Below are 14314 nucleotides of genomic sequence, written 5' to 3'. Positions count from 1 at the left end.
ACTATGATAAAGTCACTCAAGTAGTATTATAATAAAGTTAATCACTTTTAGCTAGACTTATTTTTTATCAGGTATTGATCACTAATATTCCTTGTATTTTTGTATTATAGAGAGTGAATCTGATAGTGAGCAAGAAAAAAAGGAAGTAGGAGAAAGCAGCAGTGCGGACAGCAGTGGGAGTTCTTCTAGTGAAGATGAGAGTGATATGCTATCCAAGTCCAAAAAGGGGGCTGCTAGGCGAGGGACTGCTGTTACAAAAAGGTATGTAGCTTCATTGTACCAGATAGCAGATCTGAATGCTGGAGACAGAAATCTGACATGGCTGTTTCCCTCTGATGACAACGATATTGAATAATATTCTGTGTATTGACCATTTTTGAGAAATGCTACCCTTTCCTAGATTATATACACTACAAGGATGTTGAGCAAGTCTGTTTGATTTAACTTTTGTTGCGTAAATTTTAGGTGACCAGCAGTGTATATTAGCATAACCTTGGGAGGCTGAACAGTTATCATCCCACTTAAACTTAATTACCTTATACAGCAATTTTGCTGAGGGCTAAAATTAAACCCTTCTATATTCTGCCATTATGAAACAAAGGCAATTGATTTTTCCCTAAATAATGTTACATTAAAAGGATTATGATCCAGATATTGGAGGCAAGGACTGTGAAGGGAGACGGTCAGAAGCTGCTTTAAGTGTTAGGGCTTTTTAAGATTGCCTATTACCAACAGAGTTAACATGTATTAAAATATCATTAAAATTTTAAGTAATTGGGGCTAATACTCTGGATTGTCTGAATCTGTTTCTCCCACTTCTCTCAGCAAGTGGCCTCTGCAGACATGATCGCCCTTTTATTCTGCAGTCTGCTGCCAGCTTACTTGATGAGTTTGCAGCTCAGCTCAGTCGTGGCTGACAGCACTGATTGGGGCACAGTACGCACTCTGCTCCTTTTATTACAGACAGTAATTAAAGCAGCTCGCCCTGCCACTTCCATAACAAACACAGCATAATGCCCTAATTATGACTTTATTAATTTAAGTCAGGATTTAATGATTTTAAAAGTGATTTATATTGTTTTTCCTGTTCAGAACAAATGAAATCTGTAGGTTAAATTAATACAGGCTTTTCATCATTGCAAAGTTAAAAAGCTAGTTACCAGTAAATTTTTTCATTAGATTAACATCTGAAACTCTAAGCAGTAAGGTAAACAATGATTACCTATCTCAACTGAATAATGAAATAAGTTTGCCTACAAAATCGTATTATATTGGAAAATTTGTGTTTATTGAAAGCAGTTTTCTTTCACTGAAGGAATTTTTGAGTTAGCAATGAATATTTTCCAGAACTAATGCTGCAGCTATTTGGCTCTCCTAAATTAGAGTTGAATTTGAGGAAAAATGCAAAGAGACATTTTTAATAACGTATATAGAAATGTGTTTGGATGCTCTAAACCAGGGGTGTTGAATTCGTTTGTCATGAGGACCAGATCTGACATAAATGAGACCTTATCAAGCTGGGCCATGTGTGTCATAAAATGTAATGACAGGTAGCAGAGATGTAAACTTTAGAAAGGACACAGACAAATTCAATTAAAGATAAAAATTAGATGCTTAAAAGATTAGCACTCCTGCAATATTTTGTTTAAAGTCTCTGATAACTGATACCACTTGCTCTGAATTATTGCATCAAAATCTGAAGACAATATCTGTGTTGTAGCAGTCTTGAGTATGCTGTTCAGGCATTGTTCAGCTGTGTATCTGTAAGTTGCAAACCCACTTCTGATTTATTGCCGTTATAGAAATCTCATGGTCAGTGCTCTGGGCCCTAGGGCCCAGGAGAAAACATGAAATGGCTGGACACTGTCACCTTCATGTGCTGGTCAAAACGTGAAGACCAGTGTCCCCTCTAAGCTGAGTTAGTGTGAACTCGCTCACAGTTTTTTTAGCCTCTGGCTCACGCATTTTTGTCTTAGCTCAGGAAGGATGACTCCAGAGCAAACTAATTTCTGCAGTAGCTCACAACTTTAATGCCAGTAGCTCTCGAAGTAGAATTTTTGCTCCACAGCTTAAAAGGAGTATTGGTGAAGACACCATGACACAGACTGAGGGCTATGTTTTTATTTACAAAGCTGTAGTCTTCCCAAGGAAAATAACTGCAACTCTTATGAGGCAGTGCAAGAACAGAGAGACAGCAGTGTGTATAGTGGTCAGTATCAGCCTACTTTCTGGGAAGCCTAAGTTCAAAACCCCAGTCTCCACCTCACTGGCTTCTTATATTCCTCATCTAAACAGTTCACATTGCTTTCCCACTGAGAAAGATTGGATCATGAGAGCATGAATACAGTGAAAAGGAGAAGGGAACCCTGTTGCACCCAGGACAACCCTGGCAAAACCGGCTTAGCAACACAGAGAGGGAGACAGAAGCAAGACAAAAAGCTCTTACTTACCTTGAATAAAACTCTATTGGTTGTAAAGGTGTTTTTTTTAATTTCTCCAGTGGCATTGAGGCACCTAAGCAAAGCAGTCTCTCTCTCTCTCTCTTCTCCAAGGGAGGGGGAAGGAGAAGGAGCCTTGGCCAGTGGAGGAGTTTGGCTCTGTAGCTCTTCTGTGTGACTGAGAGAGCCTGGCACAGCTCTAGCTTTGATAGCTATGCCAGACTCTCTCAGTCATACAGCAGAGCTATAGAGCCAAGCTCCACCATTGGCTGAGACTTCTCCCTCCCCCTTCCTTGGGGAAGAGGGAAAGGAAAGAGCAAAGAGAGGCTGCTTTTGCCTTAATCCCATGGAGAAAAACAAAAATGGCGACAACAGAAGCAGGAGAGAGGGAGAAGGAAGCACACCATAGTGGACTGCATAAAAGCCATCTAGGGGCCAGAACAGGTCTGCAAACTGGATCTTTGACACCCCTGCTCTTAAAAAGTTACGAATTTTTATGTGTATTAACATTCTCTTGTGAAGTTGTTCTTTGCTTATAAAACATTGCTCCTGGAATTATTAATATCATTTAGTACTCAGTTTCTTGAGAAAATAGCAAAAGTATCTAGACCAGAGGTATCAAATGTCTGGCCTGCAGGCCAGAACCAGCCCACCCAGGGCTTTAATCAGGCACACAGCTCTTTTCTCTCCTCTCTTCCCCCTCCTGGCCTCTGCCTTTGAAGTGCCGAGGCTGCTGAAGTTCCCAACTCCTTCTGCCTTGTCTTTGCCAACTGCAGCAGGAAGTTCTTCTGGGCTTGCAAAGCTGCAAAGAAAATGTGGAATAGATTTTCCATTAAAGTGTCTATGCCCTCATAGATTGTGTATCTAGGCCCAGAGACCTTAATGGAAAATCCATTCTACATTTTCCTTGCAACTTTGTGTGTACTGTAATGTGTTTCAGTGGAGTAGAGCTCCGTTTCACTTCCCAGCTTTCCTATGGCCAGCTGTTGCTACCTGGAGTTCTGTCCTTGGAAATAAGGGGTTGATGCTTTGAGCCAGCTTATTTCTGCTGAACGGACCTGAGAACTGGTGCCTAGTGAATACTCTAACCTGGGAACCTGTAGCCAAAGGGGGATATTACACTGAAGAGACTTGCCATGCTCAACCATTTTATGTTCTCCTAGGCTCAGAGCATGTTAAATGTTTAGTTTCTGCTGTGATCCTTGTGCTTTTTCTTAATGTTTTATTTTAAAAATTGCATTGCCAGATCCCACTATTCCCACGCCTTTCCATTTTAAACAAAATATCGCTAGAGTTTTAACCATGTTTGTATTTTAAGTTAAAACAAAATCTTTATTTGTGTTCATTCCTTTATAAAGTTTATATCTTCACTACCTGGCATTACATTTTATAACATGCATGGCTTGGCCCCACAAATTGCTATTTATGTCAGATCCAGCCCTCATAACAAATGAGTTCCACACCCTTGACAAAAGTTTTTTTCCCTCCTAATAATCTGCCTTTTAGATTTATCCTGTACATGCTTTATTCAGTCACTGTACCTGAAAGTCATGGTTGCAGTTTCTACCCATGCAATAATACAGAGCAAAGAAGATGTAAAAGATTTTATTAGTGGTCTTCAAATTACAGCAATCTGGGAACCCACATTTTGATGTGAAGTTACCATGGACCTCAAAATTTCATCTGTTCACCGGAATCTGCAAGTTGTACAGACTGTGACAGAGATTCCTTAACAGCTTGAGAATGGTCACTTTGATTTAAAATGCTTCATGGATGCAAGTCGTTGCCTCCTCCATCATGCCCACTACTCACTGATCAACCCATATAAAATGTGAGGCAGGTCATACATGAACCATAGAGGTCTCTGTCCTCTAATGTCTTTAAAGCAATAAATTGAGAATCTGATCAGCTACACTTTAAAAGGAAGCTTAAGTAAAATGTTTACATATTGTTCATACATGACCACATGGTCAGCTCTCAGAGAATAACTGATTTTAAAGGTCCACAACTCAAAAGGTCTCCACCCAAGTTCTAAACAGTCTCATCCTTGATTTTGGAGGGGTGATTTCACCAGAGACTGCAAAGGCAAAAGCCAATTAAGCAGGGATGGGAAGGGACCTGGAAAAACTTATCAGAAATTGTGTGGTTGTGCTGTTTCTTTTGGGCTACAAAACTGCTTCAAATTGTAGGTGAGAGAACAACCCACTATCTGGTGAGTATTTGGTAGAGCAGGAGTGTCCCCCGAGCAACTGGCTGTCAACTGCTTCCTTCTCCCTATATCTTGCCTCCTTCTGCATAATAGCTTGATTTGCAGGGCTTGCTCAATACAACAACAACAACAACATTTTATTTGTATCCCGCTCTCCCCGCCGAAGCAGGCTCAGGGTGGCTAACAACATCAAATACAATAAATTAAACAATAAGTATTTAAAAACAGTAACTAGTTTTAAAACACTCTAATTTAAAATTTCCTAAAATTAACATTCGGGTGCTGTTTCCAGTAAGCATGGTGGTGAAAATCACTTAGGCGAGTCCCTCTGTCATTTAATCGGTAAAGGCCATCCCAAAAAGGATGGTCTTGCAGGCCCTGCGGAACTGTTCAAGGTTCCACAGGGCCCGCACTTCTTCCGGGAGCTGGTTCCATAGGTGTGGAGCTATGATAGAGAAGGCCCACATACGAGTACTCTGTAGATCTTCTTCGTGGTCTCTGTGCAGTCCCACACATGGGTCTTGCCGCAGGCAACGGATCCATACCTCGGAGCTCCAATAGCTCGTATATAACGTCTTTTGGCGCGCTTTCCTCCCGCCCTGGGGAGCGGGCAGCGACCGCGCATGCCTGGAGCGGGGGGAGAGCGCCCATTCCACTCAGTTTCTTTCCTACCGCCGCCCGGACAACACCCTCCTCGCTGCGTTCCTCCTTAGCTCGTCCGTTACCTCATCTCTTATTCCTTCTTTCACTACTTAGTATTTTCCTCTTCTCGCTACCCTTTTCGTCCCAGAAAAACAAAAAAAAAAAAAAAAAAAAACCGCTCCCTGCGCTATTCTCTCCTTTTTCCCTTCCCTCCCCTCCCTTGTCCGGGGCGCATGGAAGGGAAAGTTACCTTTAAAAAGTGCACGCGCTGTGGGACCAAAATCCCTTCGTCAGACGGCCACAGCCACTGCCTGTTTTGTTTGGGCGAAGCTCATCGAGTTGACTCCTGCCCTCACTGTGCGAACTTCGGCAAGCAAGCCCGGAAAAACCGTGCAGCCAGGCTCCGGAGTTTCCTTATTGAACTGTCCCTGAGGGCTATGCCCGCCTCGGACCCGCCGCCTCCCCAACAACAATCGGGAGCTTCGGCCTCTGCGGACGTGTCTCTTCCTAAGCAGAAGCACAAGTCCGTTAAAAAATCTTCGAAGCACGCCGATCCAGGCCATAAGGCTTCGAAAAAATCGCGCCATCTCGAATCTTCCGATTCGGCGCCCAAAAAGTCTCGCCTTTCCGAATCGGCTGATTCGGCGCCGAGGAAACTACACCACTCGCACTCGGCTCCTAAAGAGCCTCGGGCTCCAGTTTCGACGCCTATGGATACCACGGCCTCGACGCAGCCCGCACTTCCGCTTGAACTGTCGGCTCCTTCTGACGTCATCACCGACATGCCGCAACTGACTCCTCACTCATCTACAGCAGTAGAGGTCATACCGGTCCACTCTCGTTCGCCTTCAGTGCACAGCGTGGTCCCTGCCGACTTCATGCAACCCGACCTGACTACAGATTCGACTCAGGCCTATCTTAAGCCTCCGCTTCGGATCGGATCCTTCCGAGACATCGGGATTTCTCCCCTGTATAGGGATTCGGCCACTCAAGCTTCAAATGAAGGCCGCGCTCGCTCACCTCTTCTTCGAGCCCTATCTCGGTCGCCGCCTCGTAGAGGCCGCTCCAGATCGCCACGCAGGCGCCGAGACTCCGACTCTTCGGGCCAGTATCGACAATACTACGCCCTTTCGAGGTACGACCGCCATTTCTCTCGGTCCCCTTCTCCTAAACGTCGGTTCCATCGCCATCCTTCTCGGTCCCCATCCGTGGAGGGTTCCGATTTCTCAACGTACTCTGCTATTCGATACGCGGATTCTCCTAGACCCCGTGATCGACCCCGTGATTCCCTACGACGACTCCGGGATTCCCCACGACACCGGGACTCCCCGCGCTTCCGCGATGTCGAGCGTTTTCCCGATTCGCCTAGGATCCGTGATCGCTACTATCCGCGACCCCGTCATCAAGATCGGGCCCGAGAACCTTATCCGATCCGAGAACCTGATTATTCTCGTTACTCCCCCCGACTCCGTGAGCGACTACGGGAATGTATACAGCAATCTCGGGACTCTTACCAGGCAGAAGGTGCTAGACCGCGCACTCCGTTAGCTTCTACCTCGACTGCTCCTCCGGTCCATACCCACACGGACCAACGCGACCAGGTGCTGAAGCCTCAGACCGCCCCTTCGGACCCGATTCCGCCACCGCCCCCTCCTTCCGGTGACGACTCCCGTTCCGACGCCGACTCCGTAGCTTCATCTGACTCCGAGGACCACCCAGACTCGGTAGTCTCGGATTCGGCACCACAGCCCCGACTCTCTCCATCTGATGCCTCCAAGGCCTACCTCCATCTGATTACTGCTATGGCCGAGGCTTTAAACATTACCCTTCCGTCGGACTCACCTAAGGTCTCTGATATCGTACACGACCTTGTACAAACGGACTTTCCACCTGGTTCACTACTCCCTATGCTACCGGTGCACCTCGAAGGCCTCCGTGAGACCTGGGAAAAACCAGCTTCCATTCCCCCTACTTCTAAACGCTTGGACTCGCTTTATAGGGTTCATGCTCCCGAGGCTAAATTTCTTGCTTCCCATCCAGCACCCAATTCCATTATCGTGCACTCAGCCACTAAGGCTAAGCCCTCCAGACATCCAACACCTCCAGACCGAGAGGGCAGGAAGCTGGACACCCTGGCCAGAAAAATGTTCAACCTTGCCTCAACAAATTCGAAACTGAACAATTATCTTGCCTACTTCTCGGCCTACATCTTCCATCTGGCCAACCAATTTACACCTCTCATCCCTTCCCTTCCGGAACCCTCTCAAAAGGTGGCCTCTGGGCTAGTATCAGAACTATCTAGGGTATCGAAGCAACAAATAAATTCCATTCGCCACGCTGTCTCCTGCTCTTCAAGGGTTTTTGCGTCATCTGTCGCCCTTCGCCGTCATGCCTGGCTAAGGTCCACCAACCTACAGCCGGACATTAAGCAAAAGATCGAAGACCTCCCCTTTGATGGCCTGGGTCTCTTCCATGCCTCTACTGATGAGGTTCTCACCTCAGTGGACGACGGGCGCAAGCGCGCAAAGCGTCTGGGAGTTTCTCAACCGTTCTCCCAGCAGCCTAACCGTACAAGATCCTGGAGACCATCATTCCAGAGGCGCCAACGATCTCCTAGGCGCAATGATTTCTGGAAACGGAAGAGTGGACAACAGAAACCTGCGTTTCAACAGAGGCCTCGCTCACAGCAGCCCAAAAAGTCCTCCCTTCCTTCAAAGCAGTCTCTTTGACTCTCCTCACACTCTGCCAACGCCCCGCACCCGTCTCTCACCCTTCCTCCGAACTTGGAATTCGATAACAACAGACTCCTGGGTGCTGACCATCGTGCGCCTAGGTTACGCAATCGAGTTCATTTCTCCACCTCATCACCATTCCTTCATCGCTACACCCCCGTCTTCTCCCCTGCATCAGGAGATTCTGGACTTACTGCACAAGAACGCCATAGAACCCGTCCCTCCTCTCCACCGAGGGACAGGCTTTTATTCAAAATACTTCCTAGTCCCCAAGAGGGATGGAGGCAGGCGCCCCATTCTGGATCTGAGGAGGCTCAACAAATACATCCAATACAGGAGGTTCAGAATGATCTCCCTGCAGTCCATCTTGCCCCTCATACCCAGGAATTCCTGGATGGCCTCTCTCGATCTTCAGGACGCCTACTTCCATGTGACCATCCGACCTCAACATCGGAAGTATCTGCGTTTTGCCATGGGCGAGGACCACTACCAATATGTTTCCCTACCATTCGGCCTTTCCACTGCGCCCCGCGTTTTTACAAAGTGCATGGCAGTGGTGGCGGCTGCGCTTCGCATCCGGAACATCCCAGTCTTCCCATATATAGACGACTGGCTTCTGGTGGCCCCAACTCAACAACAACTAGAGCACAACCTCGACACAGCTCTCACTCTCCTGACTTCCCTGGGCCTTCGTGTGAATGCCTCAAAATCACACCTCACACCTACCCAGGAGCTCAAATTTATAGGAGCTCTTCTCCACACCTCCCTACATCGAGTCTTTCTTCCCGAAGATCGGGCACAGACAATTATCACCCTAGCCAAGTCAGTACAACAACAACCCTGTCAGTCCGCGCTTACAATCCAACGCCTGCTGGGCCTCATGGCCGCCACTACGTCCGTCCTCCGCTTTGCCAGGTTAAGGATGCGACAACTGCAAATCTGGTTTGTAAGAGCTTACCACCCTCAGACACAATCTCAAAGTTCTTTGCTGACTGTTCCACACAAGGCGCTTCTCTCCCTCACGTGGTGGACTGTTCCCAACAATCTCCTCGAGGGCAGGCCGTTTCTGTCAACCTCTCCAACGGCCATAGTTACAACAGATGCCTCCTGGTGGGGTTGGGGAGCCCACCTAAAGGACAAGACTGTGAGAGGTCTCTGGACAACCTCCGAGAGAACCATGCATATAAATTGCTTGGAACTGATCGCGGTACACAGAGCTCTACAGTCCTTTCTTCCCCTGATAAGGGACCGGCACGTTCAGATCTCCACGGACAATATGGCAACAGTTTATTACATAAACAAACAAGGCGGCACCAGATCCCTCCGTCTCTGCCGTATAGCCGTACTGCTCTGGGAATGGTGTGTCAAGCACAACATCTACATGACTGCCATTCACCTCCCAGGTGTGGAGAATGCTCTGGCCGACTCCCTCAGCAGGTTTCGCATAGACGATCACGAATGGTCCATCAATCCAACCTACCTTCGACGCATCTTCCGATGCTTCGGAATACCCAAGGTGGACGTCTTTGCATCCCGGGACAATGCCAAATGCCCTCGGTTTTACTCCAGGAGGGGCAACGACGCCTTCCTACACAATTGGACGGGCCCCCTTCATTACTTCTTCCCACCAACTCCTCTTCTGACGCGGGTGTTGGTGAAGATAGCTCGGGATGGAACAGACTGCATCCTCATTGCGCCATGGTGGCCTCGACAACCGTGGTTCACGGGGCTTCTTCAACTCTCATGCCACACTTACCGCCGACTTCCTCCTGCGGGCGACCTTCTCTCCCAGGCCAACGGTCAGGTTCTGCATCACAACCCTCGAGTCCTGGCCCTGACAGCCTGGAGAATACACCCTCCTACCTCTCTGCAGAGGTAGCCAATGTCATCCTTAACGCAAGGAAGCCTTCCACGAGACTTTCCTATCAGCGTAAATGGAAGCGCTTCTGTTCCTTTACGACATCTAAGCATCTACAGCCGGAGTCGGCACCCTTGAACCTGATCCTGGACTATCTGCTCTCTCTGCAAAAAGCAGGACTCTGTTATTCTTCCTTAAAGGTGCATCTTTCTGCTGTCTCTGCTTTCCACAATTTGGTTGACGGCAAGACTGTGTTCTCCCATCCCTTATCCAAGTCCTTTCTTAAGGGCATGTTGCACCTCAACCCACCTGTTAAACCCTTTGCCCCGACCTGGAGTTTATCGTTAGTTCTTTCCTGCCTGATAAGGGCCCCCTTTGAACCTATGGCCACCGCAGACCTCAACCTTCTTTCCTGGAAGACGGCATTGCTCGTAGCCCTCACCTCAGGCAAACGGGCAAGTGACTTATGCGCCTTCCGTTACGATCCTCCCTACACCATGTTCCATAGGGACAAAGTTGTTTTACGACCGGACCCTGCGTTCCTGCCTAAGGTTGTCTCCCAGTTCCACTTATCGACCTCAACTTCCTTACCAACGTTTTTCTCCAACCCATCCGACCAGGGACAACGAGCCCTACACTCTTTGGACGTCAGAAGGGCTTTGTCCTTCTACCTTGATCGTACACAACCTTTCCGTAAGGACCCTAATCTGTTTGTGGCCTACGGCAACCCTCACAAGGGTCACAAAATTTCTACCCAAAGGCTGTCTAAATGGGTAGTTAGTGCCATCAGGTTGTGCTACGAACTGGCTAAGCAGCCCTTACCCGAAGGCCTTAAGGCCCACTCTACTAGAGCGGTCTCGACGTCTTCGGCTTTCCTGCAAGGCGTTTCTCTGGAGGACATTTGTGCGGCTGCATCCTGGTCCTCTCCATCCACGTTCGTCTCCCATTATGCGCTAGACGTTCGTGCGAGACGTGACGCCTCCTTCGGTCAGGCGGTCCTCAAATCCATCTTCCACTGAAGCTTCGGGTGAGTGCATCCGCTTCCATCTTTAACTTGCATACCATGTTGCATATGTTGTTGCATATTTCAGGTTGCAATGTGATTGCATTTGACTGATTACAATGTAATTGCATTTGACTGCTTGTTTTACGTGACTAACTTCTTCTTTACCAGCACCCTCCTCCTGGACACCTAGCTGGCTAGTCACCCATGTGTGGGACTGCACAGAGACCACGAAGAAGATAAACAGGTTGCTTACCTGTAACTGATGATCTTCGAGTGGTCATCTGTGCAGTCACACACGCCCACCCAGCCTTCCCCGCTGCTGGCTCCTGGTGATTGTTCATTAACCTCTTACTCTTCATAGTGTCTCTGCCAGCGGCGGCTGGAAGAAACTGAGTGGAATGGGCGCTCTCCCCCCGCTCCAGGCATGCGCGGTCGCTGCCCGCTCCCCAGGGCGGGAGGAAAGCGCGCCAAAAGACGTTATATACGAGCTATTGGAGCTCCGAGGTATGGATCCGTTGCCTGCGGCAAGACCCATGTGTGTGACTGCACAGATGACCACTCGAAGATCATCAGTTACAGGTAAGCAACCTGTTTTTTCGCCTCCTTAGGTCCGGGGATGGTCAGTTGGTTCTTCGTTGCTGACCTCAGTGCTCTTTGGGGTTCATACGGGGAAAGACGGTCCCTCAGGTAGGCAGGTCCTCGGCCATAAAGGGCTTTAAAGGTAATAACCAGCACTTTGTAACAAATCCGGTATGTAACTGGCAACCAGTGCAGTCCGCGCAGCCCCGGCTGTATGTGCTCCCACTTCGGGAGCCCCAATAGCAGCCTAGCCGCCACGTTCTGCACCAACTGCAGCTTCCGGGTTCGGCACAGAGGCAGCCCCATGTAGAGGGCATTACAACAATCCAATCTCGAGGTGACCGTTGCATGAATCACTGTTGCTAGGTCCCGATGCTCTAGGAAGGGGGCCAACTGCCTTGCCCGCCTTAGATGAAAGAAGGCTGACTTGGCAGTGGCTGCTATCTGGGCCTCCATTGATAGTGAAGGCTCCAGTAGAACTCCCAAGCTCCTGACCCGGCGCGCTGCTTTCAGCGGCACCCTGTCAAAGACCGGGAAAGGTATTTCCCTCCCCAAAGCGCCCCGACCCATGCAAAGGACCTCTGTCTTCATCGGATTCAGCTTCAACCCACTCAGCCTTAGCCAAGTTGTCACATCCTGCAGTGCCAGGTCCAAATTCCCTGGGACGCAGTCAGGCCGCCCATCCATTAGCAGATAGAGCTGGGTGTCATCTGCATATTGATAACACCCAAGCCCATGCCTCCAGGCAATCTGGGCAAGGGGGGTGCATATAGATATTAAATAGCATCGGAGAGAGAACTGCTTCCTGAAGCACTCCACAATCTAGTGTGCGCCTCTGGGACAGCTCACCCCCGATTGCCACCCTTTGTCCCCAACCCTCAAGGAAGGAGGAGAGCCATTGTAAAGCCGACCCCCCAACCCCTATGTCGGCAAGGTGGCGGGTCAGTAACTGATGGTCGACCGTGTCGAACGCAGCCGACAGATCTAACAACATCAGCACCGCCACACCAGCTCGATCCAGATGCTGCTAGAGGTCATCTGCCAAGGCGACCAGCACTGTCTCTGTCCCATGACCTGGACAAAAGCCGGACTGGCAAGGGTCTAGGATGGAAGCATCATCCAGAAAACCCTGCAACTGCAACACCACTGCCCTTTCGATAATTTTACCTAAAAACGGTAAATTAGAGACTGGTCGGTAGTTTGCCAATTCGGCCAGATCTGCTGTACTTTTTTCAGGAGGGGGCGGACCATAGCCTCTTTCAAGGGTGTTGGAAAACGCCCCTCCAGGGGGATCTATTTATGATGTCCTGTAAAGGACGTCTAAGCTTCCTCAGTCAAGATTTAATTAGCCAAGAGGGGCACCGGTCCAGATCGCAAGTTGTTGGGCGTGCAGAGGAGAGAATTCCATCAACTTCCTCCAGACTTAGTGGATCGAAGTGATCCAGAACTAAATCAGAAGACAGGCACGGAGCCTCCAGTTCATGTACTGTATCCAATGTGATAGGCAAGTCCTGGCGGAGCGACATGATCTTATCTGTAAAAAATTTCGCAAAAGCCTCACAGCCTATTTCTAATTCTCTCACATTTGGTCTGCCTTGAGGCAGTGTAGTTAAATTTCCAATTATTCTAAACAATTGTGCCGGGCACGAATTTGCAGATGCGATCCTGGCCACAAAGGATCTTTCTTTGCGGCCTTGACTGCCATCTCATAAGACCTCATAAACTTTCTATAGGATGTTCTCATCGCTTCGTCACGAGTACGCCGCCACTGCCTCTCTAGCCATCTGAGCCCTTGTTTCAGCTGACATAGCTCCAAGGTATACCATGGAGCCAGCCTCACACGGCGCAGAGGGCGTCGGGGTGCGATCTCATTGATCGCCCTGGATAGCCGATCTTGCCAGACCTCAACCAGGTCGTCAAGGGAGTCGCCAGGGGGCCAGGGATCCCGTAGAGCCATTTGGAACCGTTCTGGGTCCATCAGGCTCCGCGGGCGAGCCAAAATAGGCTCTCCACCCGTACAGGGTTGAGGCAGCATCTCCATGCAAGCCTTGAGGGCTAGGTGATCCGACCATGGTACCGCTTCCACCGCGATATCGTTCACCAGAATCCCGGACGCAAAGATCAAATCTAACATGTGTCCTGACTGATGCGTAGGGGTCGTAACAAATTGAGAGAGTCCCAGTGTTGCCATGGAAGACATTAGATCCATCGCCTGATTGGAGGCCGCGTCGTTGGCATGGACATTGAAGTCACCCAGGACCATAAGCCCTGGGTACTCCAATGCCCAGCCCGCCACCGCCTCCATCAGGGATGGTAAGGCGCTGGCTGGTGCGTTAGGCGGACAGTACACCAGCCAGATCGCCAACCCCTCTCCGACATCCCACACCAGACTGGCACATTCAATGTCATCGATCTTTGGGGCCGGGAGAGCCCGGAAGGAGTAACCCTCCCGTATGAATAATGCCACCCCCACCCCTTCCCGCTAGTCTGCGATTGGTGAAAGACCGAGTAACCCGGGGGGGGGGGTCATCTGGGAGAGAGCCACCGTCTCCCCCTCTCGCACCCAGGTCTCAGTCACGCAAGCCAGGTCCATGTCCTGCCGAAGCAGGAATTCCCTGAGGATCGAGGTCTTATTATTTACAGACCTGGCATTGCATAACATCAATGATGGAAATGTGCAATTCCTCTTGGCCCCACTACCTGTCACCGTTGGGATGGGAAGTAGACTGGAAGGGGGCCGAGCACTGTTTTGTCTCCACCTCCTTCCCTTACACTTCTGTCTATTCCCACCGTCATACCTTCCCCTCCCCAGGAGCACTGGAATCCCCTGGCCAAGCATCCACACCTATG

At 49.3% G+C, this 14314-nt stretch overlaps 1 protein-coding gene across 1 annotated transcript in view; it reads left to right on the top strand.

Moving 5' to 3' along the window:
• Positions 1-14314, top strand: part of AP3B1 (adaptor related protein complex 3 subunit beta 1) — a 364644-nt gene that overhangs the window by 180406 nt on the left and 169924 nt on the right. The window contains exon 19 of the mRNA XM_060235861.1: positions 111-261. Within this exon, the coding sequence (XP_060091844.1) occupies positions 111-261 (151 nt within the window). The remainder of the gene's footprint in view (positions 1-110; positions 262-14314) is intronic.

Source organism: Heteronotia binoei, chromosome 4, assembly GCF_032191835.1.
Source record: "Heteronotia binoei isolate CCM8104 ecotype False Entrance Well chromosome 4, APGP_CSIRO_Hbin_v1, whole genome shotgun sequence".
NCBI classification, from domain to species: Eukaryota; Metazoa; Chordata; class Lepidosauria; order Squamata; family Gekkonidae; genus Heteronotia; species Heteronotia binoei.
Note: the sequence above shows the minus strand (reverse complement) of the source record. Positions and strands in the feature narration are given on the sequence as shown.